We start from the raw sequence: 18,704 nt of genomic DNA on the forward strand, positions 1-18,704 counted from the left end.
CACCTACTTTGCTTTTGTTTTAGTCACCTACATTGCTACTTTCCACGATCTGGCACTCCTCTTTGATCCTTCATCTGCTCATCTTTCCCACTCTTCGATCCTGCTGTTTACCAACTTTACCCCAAATATCCCCACCACAGGAGTTGCGTGCACGAGAATCAACAGGAATTTTGGTTACAAAGATGTATGAGGAAGTAAATGTGAATCACCTGTTTACCAGATAAGATCAACCAAAAGATCAAGCAGAACCCAGAGTACTGATGAGCATTTTGTGCTCAAAATATTTTAGAGCTTGCAATCACCATTACAAAGTATAAACTTATGTATCATGTACTTCTTTTAAGAACAAATCAGAAGAAATCTACTTCAAAAAGTTCTACTACTGTTTGAGATCAAACTAATAGATATTCTGAGCTTAGGTGTCGAAAAATGCTTTATGCCATGGATTTGATGGAAATTCCTCCTTGGAATATTGCAGGGAGCCTCACGACATGATATGGCAGTGTTTAGAAACCCACAAATAGAGGTACTTTCTTCAACTTTCTTTCTCCATTGGCTTCTGCTCGGGGACTTTAAGAACGCCTCGATCTATCAAAGGCTGCAGGTCAGATTTTGCAAGCTCTCTAACTATGGGATCGGATGATTCCAGGAATGCAGCAATCACCTTGGAGCTGTGGTTACCAAGAAGTTCACATGAGTAGCATCTTAGATCAGAAATAAAATAAGGATTATGATCATAATGGTTGATAGAGAAATTAATGTGGCATACCTGTGTCCATGAGCCCACATCTCACACTTGCCTTCTAGAGCTGTTCTCCACAACGTGGCGGAGAATATTCCACAGTCTACTACAAGTTTTCTGATGGTCCTGCTGGAGTGGAAGTTCTCAAATACATGCTCCTCGTCAGATTCATTTGTCTTTGGAAGAGCAGCTACAGAAGCTATTGCTTTATGCAAGTCATCTATCCTATTAGCTAGCCGTTGCAAAACACCATCAGTTCCACCAACAGCCACCTGCAGATTTAGATACATAAACTAGTTTAAGTACCTCAACCATATTCTCCTAAAGCTCATGTTTTCAAAAAGGACACTTAACATGCAAGTGTGAAAAGGAATTGATCAATTGCCTTGTCCTTCAATGAGGGAATGAGAAGATAAAGAAAGACATACTCATGTAAAATTCAAATAGAAAAGTACTCTTTCCAGATTTATCCAATTACGAAGTAAATGATTGAAGCAAAAGCAATTTTCTGAATAACAACTTGCTTCGTAACTAAACCTCAGTCTTTGTAAAAGATTTGTGCCATTCTATGCAACATCTGTCCATATAAAAATAAAATGAATGATCTTACTATGGCGACTATAGCAATCAAATGGAAGACTCCAATGGAAATGCAACACCAATTTAGAACAAAATAGCACTTCATTAACTATTCTCTGTATAATTTGAACATGCCAATATCTAAGGTAACTTTTCCTGCAATCACAATAACAGATTAACATGAAGAAACATGTATCTCAACTGAAATAAATCCTCATTTCTTGATAGATCAATAAATCATATATCAATAAGACGTCCTCCACTGCACTAGTATCATTGTGTGAATAGAATCCAATGTAATATCTCAAAGAGACCTTAGCCAAGTCCTTTCTCATAGCTTCCAGATTTGTTTTAAAGAGTAAAGAAATCACCTCATATATTACTTCTTTGCCAAAATTCGATCGAAGTAAATCTCCAGCATTCTCGATACATGTTTCGATGAGATTCTGCAGGACAATAAATGAAGACCGCTTATTATGTCTTTGGAGTGAAATATAGGAAGTATGTAAACCTGAATTCACATGCAAAACCATCTACAGTACAGTTACTTTCTTTGATTACAAAACAACAAGCTAAATGTCAGTTAAAGTATATTCACAACCTAAGAGTGCAGATATCCTAGACATAAGAAGCTTCAATCTTCCTTTCTGAATTCTCAAACAGTTCAATGCAAAAAAAGAAAGGAAACACCACAAATAAAGGATTAATACTTGTAAAATGATACTGTATTTCACGAACAGTTATTCATAACTGCATACAGCATAACCACGCAGAAAAGTAGTTCCACCTGAGCATAACTCTTAGGGAAATTTATCGAACACACCGTACATTTTGCTTTTATTACCATTCACACCATACTAATATAGATATTTATCATTAGACCTGCATTTTTTTCTTACAATGCCTCAAAAACACCCTAACATTGACTTTTTAACCAACTTTTATCATATAGATGAGTTAATAAACTACAGATGTGAAATCACATTTATACCCCTAACTAAGCAATTCATCTAAGTCAAATGCCACATTACCTCCCACAAGCCACCTCATCATCTTCTTCCTCAACTCAACCTGACTTTCTTCTTACCTCTTTTAGCAGACACTATCTCTCCTCCCTCATTACTCTCCCACCTTATCCATTTTTCCTTCCCTCTTTAAAAATTCTCATCTATTCACCCCCACCTCACTTCAACTTGTAAGTTTTAAGAACATCACAGGAGAAGACCACGAGGTGAAGTTGAGGCTGCTCATCATCGGCCACACGGTGGTGGTGCTCTCCAACGAAGTCCTCGGTGCCCACCAGTTGAGATAGGAGAGAGAAGAGATTCGAGATGTCAAAGAAAGAGAGGGAAAAGATGGGTTTAATAGGGGTAGGGGAGGAGGAGAGGAGATTAAGTAGAGTTAAGAAGAAGATAATGATGCAGCTTATAAAAGGCATTTTGGGTATTTTAGTTTTTTATTTTTAAAGTAATGAAATTTTTTAAACTTCATCCATTGATGTTGGATTAAATTTAACTCGGGATGTTATTGAGAAAGTAAAAACAAATAGGGATCAAATGATAAATATTCATATGATAGGATGTAAATAAAATAAAAGTAAAATGTAAGATGTTTTTGAACAATTTTTCTAGAAAAAGGATATACTTGAAGTTCTAAAGTTTTTTTTCCATCTATAAAGAAAGTTCATCGCCCATGACTATCTAGCCCCTAAAACTCCAAATTCAAGATGTCCACACCAACAATCAACATTTTCTTCCCAACCCAAGGGAACAAGAACAAATTCTTTGGCACAAAAAACCTATGTATGCTTATTAATGCTTGACCAACCTCTGCAACAAAACAGTGGCATTATCTTCATAAGATTAAAGGACACCCTGTGTGATGTCCAGAGCTTTAAAAGTTGGTATCTTCAATTGGGTATTGAATCCCAGTTCTGACTATTATAAAACACAGTTTCTACGACATATAGTACTTTTCTCTAAAAAGTATAATTTCCTTCATATGATGGACCACCAAAGAGGTTAATTAGGTGTATCCAAAGGATCCATGATTGAAATATTATTCACTAGCCTATTCAAGAAATAATGATTATAAATCAAATCTTACGAAGATATCCACCAAAAAGTTTGTGATGAGATCAAAATTGAGCAAGATTTGTACTCCAAGGAAAAAATGATTCTGATTAAAACTCATCAATCATCACAACCAAAGGTTGTTATGACCCAAGATAGATTTCGATCAAATTCTATTTCTTTTCGAGAAGTTTTGCATATATCTTTCAGTGTAGAACTCGAAATTAGATTCCATTTGTTCTAGTATGTTCAGATCGAGTTAAAATAGGGTTCTGAGCATGGGTTGAAAGTAGAAACTTTTCACAAAAGGAAAGAGTCCTTTTTGTCAGGTTAGTGGTGAGTCCTGTCAGTCTATATTTAGTCATGTAGGCTTGTGGCTGAAAATTTGAGTTATTATTATCTTCTTTTATAGTTTGCTTGGAAAAGCTCTTTGATCTCAAGTGTGTTTCTTCCTGTGATTGTTATTTGATCTGTATCTCTTTGTAATCTTTGTTGAATAGTAAACAAGGAGTCATTCTATATCTCGCAGGTTCATTTGGAGTGCTGATCGTGTATCATGTCGCTATGTTGATAACAACTTCTTTCCCTAGAATTTTTGGCATTAGTCAATATCAGAGTTAGGGGTGAAAACGGGTCGGATTAACTCCGACCCAACCCGCTATCCGACCCGACTCGAATCGGATTCGGATAAAAAATTTCTATCTAATCCGGATACGAATAGAATTTTTGAAAAATTCTCGGATACAAATTCGGATACGAGTCGAATATAATCTTCGGATTTGGTTACGAATATCGAATATCCATTTACCCACATATTTTTTTGAATGATTTACAGTTTCTAGTTTGCTTATTTAAAAAGTAAATATTGATATTATTACTAATGATGTGTTATATATTGTAGAGATTAATTTCCCTAATTTTATATATATTTGACATACAAAAAAATTTATTTTTTGTGAAACTCTTAATATTTTTATGTAATTATGTCTAAATAAAATATCATAATTCGTTTAAAATTCGATCAACATTCATTTAAGATCCGATTCTCAATCTGAAAATTATTCATATCCGTTTAGTTAGGATATAGTTTTAAATTTTATTATCCGTATCTGAATCCATATCCGAACTAAAAATATGGATCCAGATATGGGTTGCGTACTATCCGAACCGTTTTCATCCCTAATCAGAGTACATGTGTTGTTCTATTTTTCCGACATCACCAAGCTTTTGTGTTTCGGTTGAAGCCGTAGTTTGATGAAACTGATTAGGTTCGATCAACAGAGGTCTAAAATTCAGTCTTAAACATGTAAACCAATTAGTTTCAGACTTCTACAAATAAGGTATAGGCTTATAACACAATTCCAAGCTATGGAACCTCATTTTGTTTCTCTGAAACAAGAGGACATGGCGTAATAAATTGAAACTCTGTAGCATTTAGTTATTGGTTGAATTCAACCCCACAGAACTCGAATCTGACTTGAATCAGAACTGGCTTTAATTATTTCTTTGCTTTATCTTTGATTCTCTATTCCAACCAAATCTAACTCCTACAGTCTTACTCCGTCCTTATACATCCAAACCTAGCCCCAATTGAGCTTCACATCTGAATTTTAATCAGCTAAGGCAAAGCATGAGAAAGAAAAGCTGCTGCTACAAAGTATTTCTATCTTTTCCTTTTTTTCACATGACAGTTCAAATTAGAGAAAAGTTTCCCTCAAAACCTAAATAATGCAAAAAATCTGTTAAAAGCACACTATCACATTATTAAGTAACAACTGAGAGAGAATAATTAGAAAGAGCACAAAAATATCAATGTTTAAATAACATTCATTGTTCATTTATTAAATTAATAGTTCTGATAGACAAGGATTATCATGTCGGCCCATGCCGACCAGCACGTGCTATGCCAATGGTGTGTCGGCACCTAGCACGGGGGAGCGCCATCTAAATAACTAGAAAAGAATAAAAACATATCATTGTTTAAAAAAAATAAATTGTCCATTTAGTATTTTAATAGTTTTGATAGACAAGCATTATCGTGTTGGCTTGTGTTAACCGGCACGTTTGCCAATGGTATGTCGAAACATAGCACGAGGTGTCCTGATGACACTACCCCGTGCCGACATGTGTCGTAGCTTGTACCACCCGTATCGCTTGACACGGGTAGGGTATCGGGCAGCATATCAGGTGTGCCACTAATATATATTTAACTTACTCACAAAGACGTCTTTTTGAGGTCTCTTTGCCGATAAGTTTATTCCCAAACCTAGAAAAACAAGAGAGAAAAAAGTTCTAGGATAGGAGGGAAGGGACGATGGGCAAACTAAACTGAAATACACCAACAAATGGCAAATAAAACTTTGCAATTTGCATAATCTGCATGTGGAAGAAGCATATTAAAAGGACCAACTTGCAAAATCTCCATCAAATAAAATACTAGTATTTAAATGCACCATGTTATTCCAAGTTGTTAGAATATAAAATACAAAAATCATCGTTCTCTATCAGCTTAAGATTTTAGAATAGTTGTTAAATTAGAAGGGTATGAGTGCATAGGTCCTAAGTTCAAATCCTATTAAACTTATCTATCACTTAAAATATAAAACATCCAACCTATGAATCACGGATACAGATGGGATACAGATATGATACGGATAGGAGGATACAACTTACCTAAAGTCCCTATCCGGCCTATATCCGTAACAGATAACTTACCCCATTTTGGTGTATCCATTCTTTAGAGCATCCACCCCTTTAAGTCAAGTCTATTCCTAAAACCTCTCAAAGTGTCTCAAATTCATAAGTGCGGGAGAATGTTAAAATATAAAAATCATTGTTCTTTAACAACTTAAGCTTTTTAAAGTATTTAGTAAGTTAACACAAATAAATTTTCTATGAGGCCCCAGTTTATATAGAACCGGATATGCTATCTAAAAGAAGATAATACTTCAACACACAACAACAAATGCAGATACAAAATGGACCAGATAACACCAAGATAAACTAACTTTTCAGTAGAAAATTTGACTCCATTACATGATCAGCTTTATTTAATGTGACATATAACTAACATCACAGTGTTAGTTTATGTTCACAGAAGCTTCGTTGACCCTCATATGAAATTGCCAACATATAAATAATCAGGTCAAAAAATAATATAACATTAGCTTGAATCAAGTTAATTTACAATCATATATAATTGGTTATCTCAATGGATCCTAGTTTCGATCAATCCCAAGACGGATTGGTCTCATCCATAGCCAATTCCTATTCTAACCCGAAACCAATATTATGAGTGATTTCGATCTGGGATCAACCATATCAGCCAATCCATCTCAACTATATCTGCCAAAACTAGTTGAAATAGAATTTAAAGATTTAATCGGATTTAAATAGATCTAAGTTGGGGAACATCAACAATAAATGTCGCCAACCACTTTCTTTTCAAGCCTTTAGTTTTTACTCTCTATATCTTACAAACATGCTCCTCCCATCTCTCACACCTCACCAAGCTCATCCAGTGGCCAATACAAAAAGCACTTTCGGTAGCTCCACACTCTAGTGAACTCAAGTAAGTATTTTTTTTCTTTTGTTTTCTTTTTCCATTTCTCTTCTCTCAACTCTTTAACTCCCCATCTCTTATTGTTGCAGAATATCAATAAAGAAAGATAAGAGATTTATCTCTCTTCCTTTCAATTCTGCAACGGTAATTTAAGAGCATAGAAATTCATTGAACCAGCTCAAAATTCATTATGGTTTTGAATGAGTACTTTTCTCATTTTTATGCTTTGTAATGTGATTAATTTTTAGATTTCTTATTTTTTTGTTCACTTTTTCTAAATGTTTAGGAAAAAATCTGTATTTTTAAATAACATTTAAAATTTTGCATAATAAAATCTGATACAAGCGATCGATATGTATCATTTTTTCGGACAGCCGATTCCAATCCCGATCTCAATTCCGAGTTCGAAACCTTAGTACTTATCTCAATAGACATCATCCTTGCATGTGATCATTCATCATACATGAAAAGTAGTACAATTGTGAAGGCGCAAGGTCTAGCATATACTCGGAATAGGCATAAGCATAAGGGCATGTTGCATAGGTGAAAATCAAATTTAAATACTTAAATATACGAATCAGCAAGCTGAAAGCAAGTAATCGGATCAAAGATATTACCTCAGCAAGCCCACTGTCAACTAATAATTCATATCTTCGTAAAGAATGATCTTTCTTGCCTCCAATTGCTAACTGCGCGCTCCTTCTAGAGACTTCACTACTTCCTTTATCAGTTTTAGTGGCATTCACCTCATTTTCCAAGCTTGTTTGCATAAGAGCCTCTGATCCTTCACCCTGAAATGAGAATGGAAAAATTGAGCGTATTCCTGCCTTCTACTAGTTTGAATTACATAAAATTGCAGAACAAAAATTGCCTGTGCACTGAGAGAAGGAACATAATAGTTCAGACAAGCCAGATCATCAGGCCCAAGATAACGTAAGCATTGAGGATGGAGTAACTGCAACAGAATGCGTCTTCCGTTCTAATGTTTCACAATAGAAATGACAAACATTACTGAATTATCTGAATATGATTAATTAACATATAAAAAAACAACGTGACAAAAAAAAAACAAGTACACCTTACCTTATCAAATACTAGCTCCTTTAGCATTTTTTGCAGCTCATGAATTATAATCTGATTAAAGACATGAATACATATTTAGACAGTTGTTCCTAGATCAAATGAACTACATTTCTTATAAAAAAAATGCCAAGACACTGACCTTGGTAACAAGCTTCGTGTCATCAACTACTGAGAGGATGCAAATGAGGAGCTAGAAAAGAAAATAAAAAACACATCACATAGAAAGATTATACAAAGGAAAACTGCTGCTATACATGGGAAAACAACTGAGAATTTTCACTGAACAGCTGAAATAGTAAAGAAAATCTCTCCATCTAGTATTTTTCCCAAGACACGAGCAATAACACACACACGCACGCACACACACATGTATATGTATAAGATAAAGTGAGTCCTAGGATATTCAGATTGACTTTCAGATCTCGTTCAGATTACACGACTAGAGCTTAATCAAAAGCATGTCAAATAAAATAACTTAAATTATGAAGAACATCAGGATTTCAAAATTATATAAAGTAGTATAGATGTAAGACATGGAGCATGATTGCATCTCTGATCGGAACATTAAATTATAAGAGGAACCCTGATAATGTAGAAACAGGGGCCAATCCAATCTGCTCATCAAATGATGTATTCAATACAAAACAACTGATAGCCGCCATTGTCACTAATAATTTATCAATGCAAGATTTACAGAAAATGTGCAAACGATAATAGCTAAATCTCAACAAAGGAAAACTAAAAATATTTGACTTTCAAAATAAAGGTGGAAAATATTTTCTGTGCAGTCTGTAATGAACTTCATTTTTTACGTGAAAGAAGAACACTTACAAGACTTCCATATTGATCAAAAGCTAGCTTCCTAATATGCCCCTTCATGCCTTTAACGATCTTCTTTCTCTCCTGAAGTTTGTCCCAAGTTAAGAAGTATCATCGGCAAAAACAAAGCAAGAACAGGAGAAGTGAAACAATTAAGTTGAACATGTGTACATAATATAGCATTGAAGACAAATCGCAAGATATCTTAATTAAAATTTATAGTTTAAAAAGTATATGCAGGCATATATTGCACAGAAAATGTAGCACATTTTAGGTTGATATCAACTATCAAGGGTGCATCTATTGTCAATAAACCCAGGCTGGTAATCCATTGGTATGGCACATGCAACATGTTGAAAGATGGATGTACATGTTCTTTCATATTATTTTATCTTGACGATCATTCAAATGAAAAATTGTACTATAAGCTATATTTATGTTAAAACTTAAAAGAGTGATATGAGCAACAACTTTCTAACCAGTCCGCACTTTCGTCTACAAATAAGTAAATAAATACCACTAGTAGTGCAAGAAGGGGTGGAGGTGATACGTATAACCTAAGCAGTACGGATATCAAAGTCTACATTGTTTCATATCCAGAACTAAACAAATCGAATGCTGAATTAACGCATAAGTAAACATTTGCTAAATGCACTTTCAGACCTTTGCACTACCATGCTTGATGCAGAGGATGCCAATCTTCAATCCATCTCTTGAATGCATCATTCTAATAAGGAGTGGTTCTGACAACCTTCTCTTTTTATTTTTTGTTTTCTTTGGCAAATCTGGAGAAGGTAAAAGTTCACTTTCATCTGCAGCCGATGGCCCTTGAATCAGAAGGGGTATCAACTGTTGAATCACATCTGTCACAGAGGACTTCAAATAAAATAATGTCAGGCAAGAATAGATAGAAACCACTGGCCCCCAAAGAAAGGCATTTTAGCTGTGGTGTTAAAGAGCCAGAGATATGCTTAATATTACCTTGTCAGCTATTGTGAAGTACTCTAGTAAGGTAGTGTGTACAATAGAATAGTCGACAATCCCTTTTTCCAAAAGTGGCTGAATAACAGAAGTCATGTGTTGTAGCACTGATGATCTCTGTAGTCCAAGTTTAGAAATAATATCTACCAACCTGCCATTGAAAAATCAGATGTAGGGAATGAAATCAAAGCAGTTTGATATAAAAGGGAAGGATAAAAGTAGGTTCAGCTCAAGGTAATTAAGAAAAAATTATAAGTTCATCATACATCACCACTTTCCTAAGGCTGACTTTTGGTATCCTTCTAAGCTTGTAGGAATATTTATATAGAAGTAAAACAAGCTTCTTTCAATTGTGGCAATTATGAACTCAAGCACTAGTAAGGAAATACTTTGCTTTGGTTAATGCAAACTGTAATTTATGCTAATTTTCGGTTTTCTACTGGTTCATCGTGGTCTTCGGATGGTACCTTTGCTGGCACTAGGCAAGAACCTAAACGTGTCAAGCCAAATATGGTACTGGTGACTCAATTGTGAGAAACACCGTAATAGGATTGGAGTACCCAAGGTACTATCCAGTCAGATGTCCAGTAAAATGGATATAGCTTCTGCAGACTATATCTATTCAAATGGACTACTTTTCAGTTTTGGCATCCAAGGATCTAATATTATATATATATATATATATGGTGTTACTACTAGGATACAATCAAAAAGTTCACAGTATGTGAGAAACTAAAGCATAGCGAGCTCAATATATTGATGTTGCAGGCTTCACAACATCAAAGGCCTTTGTCATAAGCTTTGGACTCATATTCACTAGAAAATAAAAGGCCCAAACATCAACACTCAGCAAGACTATGTTCTTCAAGCATAAGGAGCAGGTATCCAAAACTAACAATATTTTTCACAAATATACATTTTAGACATTATCAATCACACCTAATGTTTTACATCTTTCATATTAGAGAATCTAAAATTAAATTTTCCATGACTCTCAATTTTACATCCTATGTGTATTATAATATTTATAAGATATAACTTATAACTATATAAATATATAGTTTCCATTCAGAGACCTTTTGGACCATGTAGATTAATTACAAAATGTTCAATTTTATTTTATATCCTTACTTGAACACCCAGCTACCTGTAAGTTCTCTAGATTACACCTCAAGTAATGTACACTATAATCATCATAAATAAATTGATCTTAACATGGTTTGTGTTGCTTGGCACAAGGGCATGGTATCCTGGTGTATCCTTGAGGAGAAGAAGAAGAAGAAGAAGAAGAAGAAGAAGAAGACGAGAGAGAGAGAGAGACGGGGGTGGGGTTGAGGGGGAGAGGGAATCAGAGAGGGTGAAAAAGTGGTAGATGCTGCCCAGATGCCACTTCTTTTCAGGTCCTAACCCATTTTGCATCACATGACAACAGTCTCTTTCGCCTGGTCCAATCATCTCCCTCCCTCTCCTGTCCTTGGAGTTGGTCTCTCATCTCCAAGGACAACAGTGACACTGATGAAAGAAGGCGGAAGATGATAGTGTCAAAAGAACCATCGTTGTTGGTATCAAGATGCAAGGGGTTGAGTCAAGATGTTCTAGACGGTAGGCATAGTTTCACCCAACACTTAAAACATTGCTATGCATATATAAATATCCATCTCAAATGATTGTTTTTCTTCAAATAAGGGATCATGATGTCTCTTTTATGAGATTGCAGGCTCTTATACAAATTTAACGGCCAATCTTTTGCAATTTCCACACAAAAAGGAGTCAATCTTCATCAAAAAAACTGAGAGTAGAAAAGAAATAGAGGAGACACCCGGATGGTTGTTAAAAATGATCAGCCAACCGATAGGTGGATGAGAGTAAACCTACCAGCCTGGAGAGGAAGAGAAGGAAAATAGAGCAACTCAAAATGATGTGACTGATCATTTAGCATGCTACTTAATAAAAGTATATGAAATCCTTTCAGCTTAAGGTGTTTTTGCAGTTATAAGTTATAGATGATGAATGCATGAGAAGACAGAAGATGTGATAATTAGATTGTAGATCCATTTACCTGCCTGAATTTGTCAGTGTCAGGTCCTTGAATAACTGAAGCTCTGTGGAGTACATTTCGGTCAACAGGCTTCTCTTCTGAGAGCTATTTGCTAGATGGAATGCATGTTCAACAACTACAGAGAAGAAAATTTCCAATATCTAGTAACTTGGATCTGACTAAATACAAACAAAGAATCATTGAAATTTAAACAATCCACCCATGAGTAGGACTAGTTATCTTAACCTTGTAGACAAGCATATCCAGGCCTTTATATCTCAGAGCACTTTATCTGTATTCTTTTTCTTTAACACATGTCCAAGCCACTCTTATCCTAGTGTATATTTAGAGAAAATGTATAATGGTACCTTTGTCATCCTGCTTTTCACAATTTAACCATTCGAACCTAAATAGTTTTCATCAGATTAAGGATGGAGTCACATTTCAAATCATGTGCAAGCATTAGGTAAAATATTAATGAGAATATTCAAATTTAGATGATTTCAGAGCTTTTTCTACATCTGTCATTACAAAAGGTGCTCACTTTTTATTTTGATTTAACTGACATATAGTTGTGCGTAAATCCTTAAGATTCAAGAAGATCCTACAATGATGAATACTCATCAACTTACAGAAAAACTAAAAGTTTACCCAAAGTTTTAGTTTAATGTATATACAGTAAAAATTAAATAATCAATCAATGTTGAAATATTCTATTAACTAATAACTGCTGTTAAGCATATCTGTACCTTTTAGATATGTACAATTGCAATTTGCCAATTTCTGATGGGTTTCCACATGCCAACAAGTTACATTATTATGCAGATTCTGAACAACTCATTCCCACTTAACATAACCAGGAGATTAAAAAAAGAAAAAACAATAGCATAATACAGCAGGAGAAGATAACTTTGTATACTATCTAAGTGTCTCAACAGCCTTTTCCACATAGTTTTACATACCTGCAGATCCCACTGTATGTCGAAGAAGAGAAGCAACATGACCGTGAAGAGAGGACACAAACCATTCCAATTGCTTTTTTGTAGCTGCAGGTCAAAAAAATGAAGTGATTCCACAAAAAGTAATCTTTTTGGAAATCATCACTACTTTATTATTTAATCGTCCATGGACAAAAGTGATGCATACCAGTATCTAAAAGTTTCTTTACAAGATGGACAGCATACTTCTTCCTTGAGAGAGTAAGAAAATGAGGGCGGAGAGCATCAAATATAGTATCTCTCTCTACTTGAGAGCAGTATTTGATGCATGTCTGACAAACAGAGAGTAATATATTAAAAAAAAAAATATTACCTAGGATTAATCAAAACATCATTACAGGGAGTTCATATAAATCTCAGTGAACATCAAACTATTATAATTTTAACTCTTATTTCAATCATGAAGTGGATCCACAAAAGACTTACATTATGATTTTATAAGAAACAGATAGCAAAGAAAGTAAGATATTGAACTTACTTGAAGGACCCGTGCAGAGACATGAGAACCTGCAATTTCCAGAAACTTCCCATTCATCTTCCGAAGAGCTTCACTTACCAACCTATGTAATTGTCAACTTTGTCAGATGAAACTAATAAGATGAGACAGACAACTGAAATGTTAAGTTCAATGCCTACTTTGATCTCTCCTCCTTGCTGGCATTGTTGCTTCGCATTTTTTCCCATAGCAAAGCCAGCTCCTGTGACATAATTTATGAGCTATAAGTCTTGTCAAACCTAAAGAGTGATTACCAAGCAGGATAACAAGAGTGACAGCATTATTATAACCAGTCTAAAGTAATAGGATTTTGAAAATGAATAATTTGGTAAAAGACAATAGATTGGTACTGAGTAATGACAATGTGTGTTTTGTGGTAAGATGGAGACCGCTAAGCACCTGTTTCTGAAATGTGAAGTGGCAAAGAAGATATATTTTATATGGCTCCTACTTTTGGTAATAGCAAATCTCATAAATATATCCGGTCTGGGTGGAGAAAGGTAAAATTGTAAGAGTTATTGAAGAAGCAAGTGGGGAAAATCTCAATGATTGCTTTTGTTGAGATGATTTAGTTAGAGAGGAAAGAAAGGATCTTTTGAGGAAATGGCTTCTTAACATTAAATTTAAATCCGTGTATTTGTGTTGGGCAGTTAGCCATGTAGAGGAAGCTAAGAAGAGGCAAGAATGATTCTCATGACTAGAGCATGGATGACCCTGTGTCGGTGGATGATGATTGTCAATATTCAATAGTTTACTTGTTTTCCTTTGTAGGTTTTCTGAGGAAGTGATGTTTTGACATGATCATGTTCTGAAAGTTAAATCTGCAACAAATAATACTTCTTCGGTGTTTGCTACCTTAGGCTGGCAGTGCATTTGTAACTAAACGTTGCATAATGGGGCAGAACTTTGCTGCCTTTATGTCAAGGAAGAAAAAGACTCAAAAAACAGTTCATCCATATAATTTCAAGAAGAAATGAGACAACTTCACAAAGAACTTTAGTGATAGACTGTTGTCACTACTGGACAGCAATTCAAAGAAAAAGTTAAACAAAACTGGCACATATGTGTCATCAGTAGATACTTCTTTGAAACTGTTATAGATGAATGAACTAAAAATATTCAAGAAGAGATTTCATAGAGTATGTGGTTTGTATCACATAGTTAGAACTGACAAATCCAAATGTTAAACAATAAGTTACAAGTAAAGAAGATATCTAGAATATGAAAATCTTAGAATAGATAGATATAAAATCTAGCATATGGAATTCAGCTTTAGCAAATAGAGGCATCAGAGTGTTGGTGTGGTTGATAAGGATGTCATGCATGGAATTGAGTCAGGATAGCCAAACTGAGAAGTGCCTCAAGTATGATGTGTTCCAATGAGCTGAAGAAAAATTAAAAGTAAAAAGGGCTATAAAATCAGCAAAAATATGTGATTTAGAACGTTAAGCAATTAGAAAAAGATCTACGTAAGCCAATCCCAATAGTTGGTGGTAAAAGGTTGGTGTTTCCTTTTTCTTTTCTTTTCTTTTTTTTTTTTGGGCCTAGCTTCCAATATAGTATCTGAGGTTGTAGAAATATTTAGCTATAAAGAGATGTTCGTTGATGCCTAAGATTAATATGCAGGATACAGAGAGAAGTTAAAAGAGGTGCAGAAGCAAGCTACTTGGATTTGGATGATAGTATGCAAAAGTTTCCGCTTTCTGCAAGAAAAAAAAAAGCATTAGAACTTAAAACAACCTGGCTGGATTGAGGCTTACTTTCTCAAGATCATAATTTGGCTTTCTTTTCTTCTTCCTTGACTCTACCATTTCCTACAGCCAAGGCATCCAAAAACTATTAGAATATTATCCAAACAATGCCAGCATATTTAGATTAACTAAAATAAGTGGAAAACTGCATCAAGGCAACATGTGGATAAAAAACTTAAGCGATAAAACCCCAAGCACTGCCTTTTGCTGCTCCAAAGAATTAAAATTTAAAATCCATTCTGACCAATTAGAATAACACAAAACAAAGGAACTAAAGCAAACAAATGTCACTCAGTAGTCCACATTCCCTCTGTACTCACAAAGCGAAAGACGTGAGGCTTTCTCTGCAAATAAAGTTGAAATAAACCAACTCCGTAACCAAAATTGTTCCAACTGATCTAAAAACGCTCTCTTTCCATGAAAAAGTTTATTCCTATGGATCCCAGTTCAACCAAGTACCAAAACAGACTATAACCACTAGAACACAGAAAGCAATCGAAGTAAATAAAGGCAAATTCCAACAATGAGCTGCCATCCTGAAAGTAGGTGCCGATAGAACTAAAGAAAAGACAAATTATCACAATGGCCTGCATTCCATCCTAAAACTATAGTCAAAGATGGAGAACTTCATTGTAAATAAACCAATTTTAGAGCAAAAATAGCACCAATGCTGCCTTTCAAGAAATCCACTAAAATCAACTAATTTCCCTCAACATCATTCCTTCATGAATGCATAGGTAAAGATGGAGCAATATTCTAAAAGGCAGTCACCCCACCACTTAGCGTCTAGGCAGTATGTGGGAGTCAAGACCGGTGCCAAAAGAATCCAACATTTTTAATGTATAAAATTAAAAAAAAAATATTTGATATATAATATATACCATATAAAAATTAACAATAATTCCACTAAGAGAATAGCAACTAATTCATAAACAGCAATCACAATTAGAAACAATAATCAACAAAATAGCAAACATGCATACTAGCAAACAGTTATCACAAACATTAATCCACAAGTACTAATTACATACTTGCAGAAAACAAATACTAATTCAAACATAGCAATCTCTCTCAAGCTCTCAGCGGAAGAGCAATGAGCAAACATACATGCACAAAAAAATTTAAAAATAACACCTAATCTTCTGTGATATCGCTGAGAGAGAGAGAGAGAAAGGGAGGGAGGGTGGTAAACTGGCCGCCGGTGGGGTGAGAGCCAGTGGGAACTGACTGGTGAGAGTGAGAGTGAGAGTGAGAGTGAGAGAGAGATGAGAATTGTTTTTTTTATATAACTATCAACCGACCCGCTAAGTCGGCCCGCCCGCCTTTGGGTGGCCGCCTTGTTTGTTTGCGGGGCGGCCGATGTGCCGCCCGGCCTTGGTGGCTGCCTGAGATGGAGCCTTTCATTCCGAATTAACAAACTCACAGAACCAAGACAGCTCCAACGACCATCAAAACGCAATCTTTCAGTGACAACAAGGTAGTTCTCACAAAAGCCAATTCAAGCAAGCAGAGAAATCGTCAATCCAACCGAAGAAAAATGAAATCAGGACGAGAAACCTTAGCAGCCAAACGACGCTCCTTTGGGGTTCCGAGTTCCTTCTTCAGTGCAACGGAGGACGAATCACCACCCTTCGCGGCCTTCGCGGCCTTCTCTTTAGGCCGCTTCGAAGGCGGCTTTGGGGCTTTACGAGGGGCCTTCTTCCCCTGATACGTATCGCCCTTGTTTCCCTTCTTCGTCACAGAGGAGTCCCTCTTCCTCTTCTTCGATCCATTGAAATCTCCCCCTGCCGCCATTAGCAATCCAACCGAGAGCAATAGCTCAGCTTTCCTCGCGGCCTGTTCCCTCGCGTCTAATGCTTCTCTCAAGAAGGAAAAGGGGAAGGGTTTTGATGTGGAGTGGCTTCGTTTCAAGGGTTTATATTTTTGGTGCTCATGGGCCGGGCTTGCCACCTCAAGAATAGCATAGAATCTAATTTTGTTTTCCCTCTCTTGTTAGGGTATTTTAGCTTATTTTTCTTTTAAACTCTATCCTTACATTTTACTTCTCCGAATCATCTGCATTTCTCTATCTAATCACAGTTTTCTTGATTGTTAGCAAAAAAATCGCATCATTTCTCTAAGAAATAGTTAATTTATTTTCTTCAGCACGTATCTAATTTAAGCAAATTGATCATCCTTAATATACCGGTCAGTATAATAAAACGGTCCGTATTGGTAGATTAAGTAACAAGCCGATATAAATAATTAAGTTGCAATACCCATCATATTTCATAGCATATAGGAAGGTTTTTGGTAAAAGTATAGGATGAGTTTGAGAAATTGGTACTTTTGTTTATCCTACTTCAAATTTGGGCAAAACTAATTTTAGATTTAATAATCTAAGAGAGGAGACAAATATGGATGCATCAATCAGTGAATGATGCAAATCAAGAACTATATTCAAGGTGCACTAAGTTTTCAAGTCGTTTGTTTTCACATATTTGTAAGTTATACTATGAATTTTACTAAACATTTATTGATCACTTCTTAGGTTTAATTTAAATACTAACACTCTTTTGACATGTGGCATAAGAAGAGTATATTTTGGATTAGTTTAGTTCAGCCTATTTATCTACTCAAATACACAATATGTGTTTCTTCTTAATCTTCTAAGATACGATGATATTTCTTTGGCAAAAATATCAAAACTAGAAAATCGTTGCTTAGCTTCCATGCTTTCAATAAGTGTCACTAACATCAAGCCAAAAATAATATGACTGTGTCTCTAAACCTCTCTCCCAAGTACATCCCTATCTATATCAATACCTACATTTGCTAATCAATTTGCAAACTTATTAGTTTTGTGGCAGATATATTTAATCTTAAGATATGAGCAAAATAAACCTAAAAGATTATAATATTTTATGAGGTAAACCATGAGTTCCGGATGCAAGATGGATGCATTTTAGTATGAGAGTAAATTTCTACTTTCAAATTTCAAATGGGTGATGCTATGTTGACAGAGAAAAGCCAAAACTTTTTTAATAGCGAAGGCCTCTATTGATAGCGTGGACGAAAAAATGTTAAGAGTCAATTAATTGTCTGGCTACAATAAGGGAACCGAATAATAGCATAGCATGGTGAGTATCTAAAAATACTCTACCCCACCGAGTTCATTAGGACCTAATAATTAGTCACTGTTGTTGAGCGTTAGGAACTCAAACAAGGAGGTACCCTAAGGCGACACCGAGAAGGGTGAATGGTGGAGTTGAGCAAAAGAATTTCATGATATTTATATGTGAGAGCATGGGTCAATATTTTCTAAATAATCTCATCAAGTTCTCTAATGCATTTGAAGTAGATGTTATTCACTTCCAAATATGCCCAAAGTGTGATCCAGCCATCTAGATAGTAGAGAACTTGAGGGATCTTGGGTGAGGAAGAAATGTTGGCATCTTTCACTCAGCCAAAATCCCTCAATCCAAGTAGGATCGAGGATCTAATAGGTAGCTAACACAAGGCAAGGCAAGCCTATTCCAAGTTATATCCTATCCAAAATTCTTGAAAAATATATTTCGAAATTTATTAAATTAAATTAATTAAT

General features: G+C 35.3%; 1 protein-coding gene across 2 annotated transcripts; it reads right to left on the reverse strand.

The window, feature by feature from the left end:
• Nucleotides 1-252: 252 nt before the first annotated feature.
• LOC140788811 (pumilio homolog 24) lies at nt 253-17,034 on the reverse strand. Of its 2 annotated transcripts, none has more exons than XM_073138272.1 (17): nt 16,679-17,034; nt 15,131-15,184; nt 13,511-13,572; nt 13,353-13,434; nt 13,023-13,146; nt 12,839-12,922; nt 11,898-12,012; nt 9,839-9,989; nt 9,521-9,733; nt 8,870-8,941; nt 8,178-8,228; nt 8,039-8,089; nt 7,827-7,934; nt 7,573-7,746; nt 1,693-1,767; nt 770-1,014; nt 253-671 (listed from the first exon to the last, which is right to left on the reverse strand). In XM_073138272.1, exons 1-17 carry the CDS (start codon nt 16,913-16,915, stop codon nt 536-538), a joined length of 2,034 nt encoding a protein of 677 aa, XP_072994373.1. In that variant the 5' UTR covers nt 16,916-17,034; the 3' UTR covers nt 253-535. The 2 variants fall into 2 exon arrangements, with proteins under 2 accessions (XP_072994373.1, XP_072994374.1); XM_073138273.1 differs by having other exon boundaries at nt 15,111-15,184; nt 16,679-17,012.
• Between the last annotated feature and the right edge of the window lie 1,670 nt (nt 17,035-18,704).

The sequence above is a fragment of the Typha latifolia genome, chromosome 5 (genome assembly GCF_019914945.1).
Source record: "Typha latifolia isolate L0001 chromosome 5, TyphaL0001v2, whole genome shotgun sequence".
In the NCBI taxonomy this organism is placed as follows: domain Eukaryota; kingdom Viridiplantae; phylum Streptophyta; class Magnoliopsida; order Poales; family Typhaceae; genus Typha; species Typha latifolia.

Bases quoted from the DNA above. Each gene is read 5' to 3' on its own strand.
- LOC140788811 (XM_073138272.1), bottom strand. From the start codon at position 16,915: ATGGCGGCAGGGGGAGATTTCAATGGATCGAAGAAGAGGAAGAGGGAC. The intron at 15,185-16,678 runs GTTTCTCGTCCT...CCTTGGCTGTAG, and splicing joins AGCGTCGTTTGGCTGCTAAG to GAAATGGTAGAGTCAAGGAA. The intron at 1,015-1,692 runs GTGATTTCTTTA...CTAAATCTGCAG, and splicing joins GCAAAGAAGTAATATATGAG to GTGGCTGTTGGTGGAACTGA.